Raw genomic sequence first — 14,886 nt, 5'->3', positions numbered from 1 at the left:
CCTTTTGGCTGCTGGCTGATCTGGTCAAGGCAACTAGCAATGCACGTGGGGTGCAGGCTAAACTGTCTATTTGTAGCATCATACCCAGGGTTGATCGTGGTTCTCTGGTTTGGAGCAAAGTGGAAGGTCTAAACCAGAGGCTCAGACGGCTCTGCGACAGTATCGGATGCGAATTTCTCGACCTCTGCTATTGGGTGCAGAAATTTGCTTGTTAAATCAGCCACAGCGACCTCACATCAGAGATAGAAAAGATTAATATGATTTTAGGAACATCCAAGGAAAGGTCCCAGAATTAGTATCACTTATTGAAGGTTATAATGCACACACAGTATTGGGAACAGAAAGCTCGTTGAAGCCAGAAGTCAATGACAATGAAATCCTAAGTTTAGACTGGAACATTTATCATAAGGGTAGGTTAGTCGCCAATGGTGGTGGCGTGTTTATTTCAGTAAAAAATTTGATAAAATCTAGCGAAGTTATCACGGATTCCGAATGTGAATTAATCTGGGCAAAATGGAGTATCAAAGAACGGTCAAAAATGGTGATTAGATGCTTTTGTAGACCACCTAGGGCAGAATCTGTACTTGTAGAGCACTTCAGACAGCTTGCAGAATATCATTAGTAATTATCCTGATCATGCCATTGTAATATGGGGTGACTTTAACTTGCCAGGTATAGATTGGGAGTGTTACGCCATCGAAACTGGTGCCAGAGACAGGTAATCGTGTGGCATTGTTCTGGATGTCTTGTCCAAAAATTACCTTGAGCAGACAGTTAAAGGACCAACTCATGAGGGTAATGCCTTAGACCTCCTGGCAACAAACAAACCTGAAATTATCAAATCAGTTAACGTAGAGGAAGCTACCAGTGATCATAAGGCTGTGACAGCTTTTATGACGATGGGTCCTACAAGGAATGTTAAGAAAGGTAGGAAGATATATTTGGTCAGCAAGGGTGACAGGATACAAATTTCAGAATATCTCAGCAGCCAGCATCAAATATTCAGTGATGAGGATGAAGATGTGGAGAACAAATGGAAAAAATTCGACGGCATCATACAATATGCCCTAGACAAGTATGTTCCGAGTAAGGTTTTAAGGGATGGGAAAGATCCACCATGCTTTAATAGCCATGTTAGAAAAGTGCTACGTAAACAAAGAGCACTTCATCTCAGATTCTAGCAGTAATTTATCATAGATCCCTTGAGCAAGGAAGGACTGATAGAGGAGATATAGAAGATTCAATGACGAGTGGCACGTTTTGCCATGGGGTCATTTAGCTGGCGAGAGAGCGTTACGGAGATGCTGAACAAACTCCACTGGCAGACGTTACAAGAGACACATTGTGCATCATGGAGAGATTTACTACTGAAATTTTGGGACAGCACTTTTCGGTAGTAGTCAGACAACACATTACTTCCTCCCACATACGTCTCGCATATTGACCACAAGGAGAAAATTCAAGAAATTAGAGCCAATACAGAGGCTTACCAACAATCATTCTTTACACACACTATTCGCGAGTGGAACAGGGTTGGAGAGATTAGATAGTGGTACCAAAAGTAACCTCCGCCACACACCATTAGGTGGCTTGCGGAGCATGATGTAGATGTAGATGATGATGTACAAGCTGGTGCATCAAACACCACAGATATGTAGAGCATTACTTTCCTTTTAGATTTTCTATTGTTGAAGCATTTTTCATTAGCCATTTTGTTGTATACTTTAAAATTATGGATAGAATGGCTGGCTGGGCAGCATGTTCTGTAAGGAGGCAATATACCAGTATTGCCCAGAAGAAGAAGAAAACCCTGATTGCCAGAGGTGAAACAATGTCAAGGTTTGTCAGACACTGCTTGGTAACCTTAACTTACTGCATCTTATAGTCACACCCTGCCCTCATAATGGCCCTGAATGTGCATAGATACAGACTGGGCAAATTAACTTGTAAATCTGTCACTCCATTACAATGTGTTTATTAAAGATTCTTCATTTCAAACTTTATCAATTGAGACAATTATATCTGGCACTCACTCAATAAATCATTGTGTTCCATTTTCACCAATATTTCTTTGTGGTTTATTTTTTCACCCTGACATAGGCTTTCTCATTAACTTCACTGAAGTAAAAAAAGCCGACATCACAAAATATAATATGTTACGACATGGTTGAATCTCAGTCAGGTTGCAATACCAAGATAAGTAGTTCAGTGGAGAAACAATACATGTAAGCTGAGATACAATCTTCCAGTCCTCATTTATGTGCCTGTCTATTTCCAGTGACTCCACTGCAGTAAGTGGTGACTGTTACTCACTCCTCCGTCTGCATTACCAATAGAATTTTCCATTACCATAGTATTTAATAATGCTATCTTCTTCTTCATGTACCACCATCTTTTTCATGAGAGGAAGTCTGAGGATGATTTAATGAAATTTAAGACTGTTACTGTTCTTGTAAAATGTGATTTACACTATATTTTAAATACAATACACCATTGTTTCTCCTCTGGCTTTTTAATCTCATCAGTTGCTTCATTATTATGATTCACTTCATCCTGCATACTATGCTTTCATCATCTAGGTTTTGATTGCTTTTCTGCTTTAAGCAAACCAGTGTGTTAGCATTTCAACATACCAGTCACTTCCTCAACTGCGACTCAATTCTATAGGCAGTGACTAGCCTTCAGGGATTGTCAACGGCAATGAAGTATACAGCAGTACTCACCTTTTACATCAGCAAGGGAATTTGACAACACTGAAAATATGTGGCAGCACTTGTCTTCCACATTGACGAGCCCACTTTGGCCATGTATACGCCCCCGGACTAGCCCAGCAGGTCATTGGCATGGCAGAGCCATGCACAATGCCCATCATGTGTCAGGCTCCACTGTGGCGTTGATGCAGTCATACTGACACATCTACCGCCGTCGCAGCCTGGCTGCGAACTACAGACTGCTTTCTGAGGGCGTAGCCATCAGGCAACCAACAACTGCCACCATATCCATGAGATCAGCTGCCATGATCCCAGGCACCAATTCATGGTCTAAGATGCAGGTGGGGTTCGACACCAACTGACGCAGCACCACAGCCAACAAGCCTGGGTTCATCCCTTGGGCAACAACGTCATCTGTCACATCACTGGGATGTTGGGCTATGACAACACATGCTGCCACCAGCCATATCAGAGGAAACATGCCAAGTACCATACTTATCCTATTATAAGAATAAGTTTTTGCCCAAATTTGTCATTTAAAAAATATGGGTTCATCTTAAATTCACAGATTAAACTACTGCTGCTGAGGTCAACATTTTTACTGAGTTAAATGCATTAATTAGAGGTTGTCCTACATGTACAAATGAAGCTTTTGCTACTGAGGTTTCATACAAATTTATTAATAACAATACCGAAGGGTAGGGCTTAGCAAACAATGATTTCATTCGAATAGGCTCGAGATTTTCTAATATGCCGAAGCACTCGATACAGTATCGTTCTCACTCGAACAATCATGTGACATCTCACTAGCAGCACTAGTGCAAGAGATATGCGAGAATGAGCTAGCCACCACTACAACCTACTGGTCTGCTTAAAAAAATTGACAATTTTGTGAAACATAGGATGAAGTAGCATTACATTCTATCAACTTACAAACTTTTGTTGTACTCTAACAGGTTCACAATAAAAGTTGTCATCTATTTACAGTTACCACATATATACATTTATGCTGGTTTTTAAGTAAAGGCCATTCAAAAGTGAAAATCTTGCTCTTCAAAAACTGTAACTTTGTTCTGAACCAAGTCAGTATTTTATTGGGTTATGAGAAACTAATGATTTACAAGGTGGGTTGCAAATGAGAAATACTGTCACTGCTCACGTATTACAGTACTGGGAAAAAATATCATCAGCTTTAGAATAAGATTGTGACTTTCAGATGAAATGAGAAATAAAATTAATCCATAATTGAATATCTCGCATTGCGACCTTTTTTTTATGTACTAGTTGCTATTGTTGCATATGACCTGCACTCTAGAAGATATTGCCAAGCATGTTTCACTATTGTTCAAGCACAGCACTACAGAAGGGTTGGAGGGGGAAAAATGACACCAGCTTGGCTGAAAACTACTATTGTGAGGGGAAGGGAGTGGCGAGCGGGCAACAAATTTCGTCATGCTGCCAACCATGGTACTCTTCTATACTACGTACTTTATATACTATGTACTTTAACTTTTTATGAGCATCTACTATGTTTAAATTTCAGTTTGTCTGAACCCATTTGTATTCAGGATCGAACTGACTTTATAATTTGGCAAATAGTCAACAACAGCATATATTTCTGCAGGAGAAACAAATAAGTGCACAAACTCTTACGAGAATCGGCAGTAAAGCCACGAGTAATGAGTGTAATGGGCAGGGACACTATGAATATATTGCGCGACAATAAGCTGCAAATGTGGGTCTCACGGGAGGCGTGCCAGAGATAAGTCCCTGCAGTCGCACTATCCTCTGTGTCCTTGGAGGCTCAGTTGGATACAGTGTCTGCTGTATAAGCATGCGATCCTGGGTTCCAGTCCCATTTGGGGCACACATTTGCAACTGTCCCCGTTGACTTATATCAACACCTGTATACAGCTAGGGGTATTCATTTCATTGTAATTTCCAAAACAAGTAATCTTGATTGACTCCAGTGGCGTAAGTCCTTATTTCATGCAACAGTGTTGTTAATGCTCACTGTGAGGTATGACAGATGACAGTAGTAATTTGGGGGAGGGGAGGGGGGGGTCGGCTGCTTGTTCTACACAGTCAATGAAAGAGTGGTGGGCAGAAGATATGCTTGAAAGCAAGGGACATTGCAACCTTTTCACGTCAGTATAGAAGTGAAATCCGCTGTGTGTTCAGAAAAAAAAGCTATGTTCTCAGATCACACCATAACCATAACCTCAGAAATAGCAACACATTCAGAAAAAATAGCCAAATATTTGTGACGACGAAGATATGATTCACAGCTGTTATGTTAGAATGTTGGCAATGATGATTAAAAACAGTGACACACCACAGATGACTGTAAAACAATGGGAGTGAAGATAATGTAAACCATTTCCTTACGTTTATTTTATTTCTCCTTCTATTATCAATATGTAGACAGTGAAAAAATGGCATAAGTTTAGAATAAATGCATTGTTAACTTTTTAGGCACATATCTTACAACAATGATTATCTGTAATTTTGATTAGTCAGAATATGCCAAATAATAAATTTTTCTCAGGGAACCTCTTAAAAAAGAGGGCCATCTTATATTAAGGGTCACCTTACATTTGGGTAAATATGATATTACAATTTGTCCTTGATTACCGTAATTTCTAGGCTAAAATTATAGTCTTACCCAAGCCCCTGCTAAAAGTAAAGAATTTGCTATTTGATTTATTGTAGTAGTTTGGCAATACATTGTTTTTCATTGCCTCATTTGGTGAAGCAGTATATTTCAGAAGTAAGGCAATAACCTTTTATCATCTGTTTAGCAGAGACTGCTTCATATACACACAAACACTTTTCTACTACAGCGCCTCACCAACTTCGCTACTGTGGGTGCATAAACTTGTAGTTATATTGCGATTTGGTGTAATGATGTTCATGCTGTGACACCACAACTGAGTATAAAGCTACTGAGTAGCATTTAAATTAACTCTCACTTTTTTTCTTTTTTTTTCCAGGTGTAGGTAACCAAATATGAAGCTTAATGTGGTCTCTTCCCCCCCCCTCCCCCCCCCAGGTGTCTTTTCTCGTGTCTTCACAATTACATCACAATTCTTTTGAACACATCATTAGCAACTAAAACCACAGTTCACAAGTCACTAGCAACATATTCATTGCTCTATTCTGTGTTTGCAGAGTGTCACACTTTTTGTCCTTTACAAAGTATATTTAGTTGTTAGTGGGTAAATAAACAGTCACTATTTTTTCTTTAATAACATTTTCAATTGTGTTATGTAGTTAGTTTTATTGTGTTATGTGGTTAGTCCTGCTGCTTTAAGAGAAAGTTTTGTTTTACAGAAATAAAGGTAAAATATACGGTATCTATTTTTTTACACACTGTTCTTTGCATTCAGTAATTTTAAAAAAAAAAAAAAAAAAAAAAAAAGAAGAAGAGAGAGAGAGAGAGAGAGAGAGAGAGAGAGAGAGAGAGAGAGAGAGAGAGAGAGAGAGAGATTTTTAGTAAGTTTAGATTTAAAAGTTGACTGTAGTAATTCAGACACCTATAATGGTGAAAATGCCACAGTGTGGGGGGAATGGGGTGGGATTGGGGGTGGGGAAAGGGGAGTATATTCGCATGATTCAAAAGTGCAGACTAGACTATACGAAAGAATTCCCTTGCCTCTTACAATCACGAAAGTCTATTTATTCATCATGTATTCTGCAATACTTGTTCATGCAAGAGATGTCCGAGATGACTGTCGATGTCATACAAATAGCCAGCTTCATATCACAAAGGTAAGGCTTCAATAGAAATATTTATAACCTCTGTGAATACGTAGTGCTGAATTACTCTTTACTGCATTTCCAATAGAACATGACCAACCACTAGCATGTTCTGATCCTGAACGTCTCTTTCATAAAATGTTTTCAGATTAAGCAGTAGCAGTGGAATATGAATGTGCCAGAATGAAAACTAAGTAATGCTGTGATGTCTGACTGCAGCAACACAAAGTGAAATTGCAAGTGTCATCACAAACAGCCCATTTGCTTTAGCTACTGATGGTAGTACCAATATGAATGAAACATAACTCTGTTCAACTGTTGTGTCTTTTTTCAGTGCAGAAATTAGAAAACAAGCACAGTGATGTTATCTGTGAAAGAGTCTACAGTAAACGTAGATGAAGGTATTTTTAATTTATTAAATACATAATTACAAGAAATGAACATTTCTTGAAATAACTGCATTGCCTTCTCAGGTACCAATGCTTAGACGATGCTGGCTATTTCAAAGGAGCCATATCTTTTATTAAGACAGAGCAGCCTTTGTTATATGTTCAGAGCTGTGCATGTAATCTGATACATTTAGCGGCACAACAGGGAATGAATTCTATCCACAATACTGAAAAATTTGTAATAGACATATACTAATCCCCACAAAAAAATTCTAAAAGGCAGGCAGCTTTTATACTATGTCAATTACTGTATGGGATAAGCCTCAAAAGATCTTGAAGTATATGTCTACCAGATGCCTCTCTCTTCTTAATGCTGTTAACCATGTCACTGAACAATGGGAAACATTAAAAAATTATTCAGTGAAACCAGTGAGAAGGAAAAATTTGCTCTGTTTCAAAGAACAGTATTTTGTGTTCAAAATCCTGTTGCCAAACTCTATCTACTTTTTTTGAGTAGTCCGCTTCCAGTTTTTGTTTGCGTGAATGTGTTTTTGCAGCATGAGCAACCAGTTACTTATAAGCTTCACAGAAAATTCCTCATTCCTGGCTGTTCCATATCAAGCTTAAAATCTAATGATTGAAAAAATCAAAAGGACAACCAAGACCTTGTTTTGGAGAGAACATACCTGTATCAAAGTTTTACTTGGATGTTAGAGAATGCTATATAAGTAGCTGCAAATATGTAAAAGAAAAAATTCCCATTGATAATGAATTTTTAAACAAAGCTGAAGTCAGCGCTATGATATCTCAAACTTTTTCTTGTCTTCAGTATATGTTAACCAAATCTCCACATATCTTAAGTTCAAAAGAATCTGGGTCTATCGAATAAGAATTTTCTAAATACCAGTTGGGCAATTTTGAATCGTGTGAAAGTGATAAGACTGAAATTTTGGTACAACATTTCGGACATTTGAGATATGTAAGGAGTAAAAAACTATCCTTTTCTTTCAAAACTCACGCTGACAGTTTTACTGGTTCCAAAAAGCAATGCTCCAACAGAAAGAGTAATTAGTACGAGTGAGAAAAATGAAACTGAGCTTAGACCAAACATGAACACAGATACTTCAAGTGCATTAACAGTAGAAGAAATGAAACAGCAGTCTGCAGACAGACTGTTATGAGAGAAAATTTTCAGAAGCTCAGTTGAAAGCAGCAAAGAAATCTACTTAGGCACACCTCACTTCAGCAGTCAAGGCAGTTCTGGAAGAGAAGCACCCCTGGAAGAAGAGTATGCAGAAGAAGGTGGTCTGTAAGTGTGTTATAAAAGTCTTTTGTTTAACCCTTTGACTGCTGGAGGTGTGCCACCTGCTTGGTGCACTGAGGCGCCACGGCCTGCGGTGTAATACGTCTACCTGCGCTGCGTGCCTGTCCCTCGGAGCCACTGCCCGGACCAGATAGGCCCACGCTGCCCAACCCGCCCTGTGCTGAACATTTCTCGGCTGAATACGACTCGTGCAGAGCCAGCATGAATTTTTGTTGACTTTGAGCTTTAATATCTCAGGCAATAGTTTTTGTAAAGAAATAAAATTTAGCCATCTTGTACAACTTTGTATGTTCTCTTAAGAATAATAATGAAAAAAATTTTACAAGCCATACTGAGCCAGAAAATTGTAGGAAGAAAAAAAAAAAAAGAAAAGAAAAAGAAAAAGAGGCGCCTGAAAAAATTTCGAAGTTTGGCTTCTTGCATGTCCTGAACTAATGCTATGACGAACGTGACACTTGGCATGTAGTAACCTAACACCAGGTTCTTAAACATAATGTTTAATTTCCATAACACTTCTCAGTACCGAATGAATTAAGTGCAAAATTGAAGATTTTGTATAAACGTCAAAAATTTGGTATTTTCATTCCAATTTTGCTAAAAAACTATGCTCTGTAAAACATACCAAGCTGTACAACTGGAATGAAAGTTGGGCGTGAAAATCAGGCCCGAAAACAATGTAAACTTCGGGTTAGCATATCTAGTAGTGCGAACGCATGATGAAAATGAAATTTAGAGTGAAATAGATTGACTGCACAACTATAAGGAATAAAAAATTTTATTCCCCTACTATTTTCCAATAATCTACAAATTACCTAAAAAGATGTTGATTTTTGAAAAGACGAAAGCAGGGTATATTCGACACTTATTGTTCAAATACCATTTGCGATTAATGCTTCAAAGCCAGTCTCATTCGAACAACAAATTTTAAGCCCCCCACCCTCCCCAGAACAATGAGTTTAATATTCAATACTCGCTAACAACATAGGCAAAGTAGCAAGAAAAAGCGCACTGAGAAAAGAGTTTTAACTTTGGCATGTTGTTTCTCGTTGATCAAAGGCGTTTAAATCAGTTATGGAAAACATGTTTTGTATAAGTTGACCGAATATGATCTACATTTGTACTACTAAGGATAAATGAATATAATTGTCCATGTTATGTGATAATAATTTAAATGTATCATACACAGATTAAATATATGGTTTTTGTTATACTGGTGCAATGTACTAGGAGTAATCACATTTGCCACAGTACAGATATTGCACCATCTCAATCACCAAGTCCGTTTATTTGCCAGTAAACTGCTACATATGAAGAAGTCAGGCTTCGTTTGAATAATTTTACACCTGTTGCATCCATTTGCCATCCTTCTATTCAATCTGGGCTTTGGACCGGCACTGGCGAAGTTAAAAATAGATTTTTTATATTTTTTAAATTTTTGCCCTTTTTTGTTATTCATTTAGAAGCGTCAATAGATTTTCTCAGATTTAGTTCCCAATGATTAGTAATGCGTCTTTGTACGATAAGTCTCAAAGTGGGGTACAACACGATGGAATGCCACAAGTTTTGCATTGGTATCTAGTTTCCCGGTGCACTTTCTGTCTTGTGCAAACCACGCATCTGTGCATTAGTGTACTTTTCTGCGAATATTCACTCATGATAACAGCTGGAAAATGCCTCCCTGTGAATCACAGTGGATTCTCGTCATCGTAGCACCTTCCCCTACCAGCTTCTCTCCGTTCTGTAGCATATTTTTCTACAATCTCCTTTATGAGAGAAAGGTGAAACTCTGTGAGTGCCATTTTTCGCCTTGTTACCAACTGGTGGAGAGCATGAGCATTTAGAATGCATAAATACAAAATGTGAAAAAATATTTCTTATATCATTTCACAGTCTTATGCACTGAACCCACTGAGCTCAGTAACATGTCACAACAGTCAACTGCACCCATACTCGAAATGTAATCTACAATATATAACTTCCCCCCCCCTTCCCCCCCCCTTCCACCGCCTCCCCCCACCCCCACCCCCCCACACACACACACCAGTATTTCTGTCAGTCTTCTTCTTCTCTGTTTCAACTGTTTGTGTTGGGGTCAACATGCAAACGTTGGAACCACACAATAGCAACGAAGTGGCACCTAAGTCTATGGCCTTTTTGCCTTACGTAGGAAGCATTTCCAACAGGATTGGCCATATTTTGCAGAAATGTGATGTGAAATGTGTTTCTTGACCACCTTCTTAGATTAAGGCCCTGTTGGCGTCCGTAAAAGATGATCTTGGTTTGCGTAAGGCTGGTGTCTATGGTATTCCTTGCAGTTGTGGCACGTCATATATTGGTCAGACAATCAGGACTGTGGAAGACCGATGTATTGAACATAAGCGTCACACACGCTTACAACAGATGAGCAAATCCGCTATTGCAGAACATTGCCTTGACATCGGTCATCCTATGGAATACAACAACATGGAGATTCTGGCTTGCACATACAGCTATTGGGATAGAGTTATTAAGGAAGCTGTTTAAATCAAACTATTTTGGATTTTGTTTAATTGCTGCTTGGAATTCGGCTCTGTCTCTCATCAGAAAACAGAGGGACAGAATTAGTGCTACCTCACCTGTTGATTAATAGTCACTATCGATATTTCTGATGTTGGTTATCTTTGGTTGTGTGTTGACTGTGCAGTTACTTGTTCTGTGTGTGGTATCTTCCTTGTTTTTCCTCTGTCAACCGAGGTATTAAATTCCCTTGCACATTGCTTCCTCCTTGCAGTTGTGCCTTGAGAATGGCAGGGCGTGCTCCTGTCGAAATATTGGCAGTGGTCGACGACGTCACCCGGCAGCAAACCTGTACGTTATTTGAACATTCAATTCGCCGGGAAAAGTTAAGGTCTCACAGTGCCACATGCAGCTGTTCCATAGTTGTGAAGCCAGAGGAACATGTCCAGGCTGAAGTACCAATTATCGACACATAGAATACGACTCTGTTCCAAATATGGTCCCATAAGAGTTGCCACTACGTCGCCACTCTTTCCCAAATTGTGGAACCCAATTTCTGTTGTTGCACCTGCATATACAATAAAATCTAAAATATACCCACTCTGACAGTCCCACAGTACAAATGTCTTTATTCCGGATCTACTTCGGTTGGTTGGAATAAATTGCTTAAAAGATAATCGTGCTTTGAACAGCAAGAGCCTTTCATCTATACAAAGCTTGTGATGTGGGCAAAATGAATTACGAAACGTCCTACAAACTTTGTCAACAATCATCCTAATTTTAAATAGACTGTCACCTCCAGTGCTCGCAGAGTTATCACTGAAGTGTAAGATTCTCAGAAGTAGACAAAAATGGTCTCAGGACATAATTTCGCTGAAAACTGGTGTGTTCAAAAGTGTATCTCTGGATCAATAATCACTTAATTTTTACTTCTTAACTTGCGACATTAGGGCAAATAGCAACAAAACAATACATTTCCTCATCCAGTGTCTTTCCACTTTTGACAGTCGAAAATTCATAGATTCTGTAGTATTTTCTCTGGTATAAACATAAAAACGATTTGTCTCACGTGCAATAAATTGCAACAGTTCTTGAGACATAAAAATCACAAAAATTGAAAGAATGCTTTGGTCAGTATCTAATTGACATTTGTGTCCTGAACTTGAGTCATCAAAATAATGGTTTAACGGCTGGAAATCGGTTTCTTTCTAGTCAAATGTGTCACTTAAGCGCGCTCTTTTCCGAACCGTTTCACTGGCACTTTCTGATTCCTCAGATTCAGAAGAACTGCTGACTCTAATTCTTGCTCTCCCCTCTAATGTAAAGGGCTGAGGACTACAGCTTCGAGATTCCATTCAAGACTCATCACTGTTAGCAATGTCAGATAATTCACACTCACTGTCTCTCTTAGGGAGCATAAGTAGGATTTCTTTATTTGTGCAAGCACTGTAACGTGACATTTCTCACATAGAAAACAAGAAAACTGATGAAAATACAGGAACCTAAGTTGAATTCTGCATAGCAGGAACACAGCAAACAAAGATACATGCACTCTCGAACTATACAGTCAGACTACTGAACAGCTACTGGAAGAGCAGAGCAGAAAGACAGCTCTGCGTGTATACACATCTGTAGCGCTCAGGTAGCTGTGACTCAAGAGCACCTAAACTCTTCCCTAGCAGTGGGCAGGCTGGTGGCGCAGGAAGTCTAAACACATCCTTAGCGCTGTAGGGAAGACCCAAGGCCACAAGTATACAAGTCAGGCGTGCCAGAGGAACGACGAGGCATGACGAGTTTACACATCCCCAGCAGTCAAAGGGTTAAATGATGGAGAGAAAGCTACAATAACAAAAAAGATATTTGATCTATGTTTCACTTTTTTGTTAATATGACTGTGTTTGAAGTGTCATTGTATGCTTTCATTTGGTTTGCCTGTTACGCTACTTTTTAAACACACCCTGGAAATTCTCTCTGTCATTAGCAGTTCTCTGAAAGTATATATTATTAATGCAAGAGTCACGATTAAAGTTCAGTTTTTACTTCTTTGAAAATTCCCTTCACTGTTCACACCAATTATGGGATGTTTTCAACTGTTTTGCCCTTCAAAAATTGATCTTATTTTGCACTCCACTAACACTCTGCTCTAAAATAACATTTGCATTTTATACTTAAAAAATGTAACTTTTAGATCTAACTTTTAAATTTCCAGCATCCTTTCTTCTCTTTCTTACTAGGTGTTAAAAGCCTACTTTTTACTTTTCAACTCAGCCGTAAATCGATATTTTTACAGTCCTTGACAATGAGAAGAGCAGCTATTCCACCCCTCCATAGCAACTATAGCACCCTGCCCCATTACACTTTGCTCTTCTTACCCCTCTTCTATTGTGATGATATTCCTGCCCCTCAAGCTGGAGAATTTTCCACAGTTAGTGTGAGACTGCTTCTGTCTTTCGTGCTGTCAAATAATTATTTTTCATATCACAATGCGATTCCCAATAACCATACATATACAGAAAAAGAAACATAAACCTGCTCTTGTATTAGCAACTTGTTTCTTTGCACTATAGTTAAGACTGATCTGACATGCACAGCAATACAAGCACAAAAACAATATTATCAAGATTGGATCCAGCAAACTGTTCCATTACTGCATATGTATACATGATTTTTCTATGTGCCAATAAAACTTCAAATCACAGTTCTGTGAAATGTAAATTGGAGATGGATAAAATGGTTCTAGACAACTATTACAAAAAGTTTATTTACATTAAAAGATACCTACAACTGAAGATATTTATGCAACATTAAGTTAATATCATACCTGAGATACCCTTTATTGTCTTCCTGCTCAGCCAGTGTCTTGATGCTTGCCATTAGCAAATCATCATAACCCAAAAATTCATCTAAGATGAAACGGCTGAATGCATCTCCAAAACAGGAATCTTTGTTTGGATCTAGTGTAACAATTTTGACTGGTATATTTAGTCTTTGCCTTGTTCCAGGAGAAAGTCGCAGAAAACCATACTCTAGAGAATATTCCACTATGTATTCATCCTCAGGGAACACTAAAGAAGATAAAAAAAAATACAATGAAAAATAAGAGAAGTTCTTTAAGTAAGCACCTCTACCTAATATGAAAATGTACAGTGAAAACTTTCAACCATCACAGGCTCTTAATTTTAAAACTATGTTTCAAATGTACAGTACCAGAGTTGCAATAAGTGAGAGGTTCTTGGATTTTAATAAAGTCCACAACATTTAGATCAGAAGGAACAGAGTTACAGTAATCAAGGGAGTTAGATCTGAAATCAACAACAAACACTATACAATGGTTAAATGGCATTTGTTATGGGCAACAGATTCTTAAGGTACACATGTTCATAAATTTCCAATACAAGACAATGTTTCAGTTGGCAATATAAAATTTCTTTGCTTCCAATTGGAAAAGTTATTTGATGAAGTGTAGTGTTACAACAAAATTTTTCCTGTCAACATACACTGGTGAAACAGTGTCAATTAACCATACGATTCCCTTTATAGGTCCTGATAGAGAAAACGTTTCCCCCCTCGCACCACTGAATACCCCAAGGTGGTTGGACAGAAATGTTAGAGCATCCTGTTATGATCAGTCAGGTTTAACCTTGTACCTTATAATGAGCATCTTGATAGAACATGCTTGTGATTAGTATGAGATGCCATTAAGAATTAATTTGACAGCTCCCATTTTGTTTTATAAAACTATCATTAATTCCAATTTCAGTGGCTTCAGTTATTACTCTGGCTCAGATGCGCTCACTCTGCAGAGGACATCAGTTCTCTCCACAGCATATTAATAGGGGTGTTTTAGCCATTTCATGGCCAAAATGCATAAACACTGCTATCTTTAGACTCTCCAGTATTGCAATCCACATGGCAAAGCCACAGAAGCAGCCCTCATTCTCCACAATTTGCCAACTGCAACCTAAATGGTGCATGGCCTCCCACAGCTGTGGAAACACAGCGGATAGCTACTTCACAACGAAGGGATGATGTGTGGTGCCCCGAGTAAAGAGAGCCCATCACACATACATTCTCTCACTTCACAACCTATGTGCAAACGAGCACACCTGAGTGAGCACCATCTAGCCATGCCAGCCAAGCATAGGCTACATCATAAGGTGGAGACAATATTGGCCACCTTCAGTAATTTCACCAAGTTACACAAAAT

The 14,886-nt window shown here is 38.6% G+C and overlaps 1 protein-coding gene across 4 annotated transcripts in view; it reads right to left on the bottom strand.

Annotated features, from left to right (window-relative positions):
- Window positions 1-14,886, bottom strand: part of LOC126263212 (membralin) — a 540,938-nt gene that overhangs the window by 397,650 nt on the left and 128,402 nt on the right. For all 4 annotated transcript variants that reach the window (XM_049960282.1, XM_049960283.1, XM_049960280.1 and 1 more), the window contains exon 7: window positions 13,501-13,744. In XM_049960282.1, the coding sequence (XP_049816239.1) occupies window positions 13,501-13,744 (244 nt within the window). The remainder of the gene's footprint in view (window positions 1-13,500; window positions 13,745-14,886) is intronic.

Source organism: Schistocerca nitens, chromosome 6 (assembly GCF_023898315.1).
Source record: "Schistocerca nitens isolate TAMUIC-IGC-003100 chromosome 6, iqSchNite1.1, whole genome shotgun sequence".
Lineage (NCBI taxonomy): Eukaryota > Metazoa > Arthropoda > Insecta > Orthoptera > Acrididae > Schistocerca > Schistocerca nitens.
The sequence above is the reverse complement of the archived record's forward strand: the minus strand, read 5'-3'. Positions and strand labels throughout refer to the sequence as shown.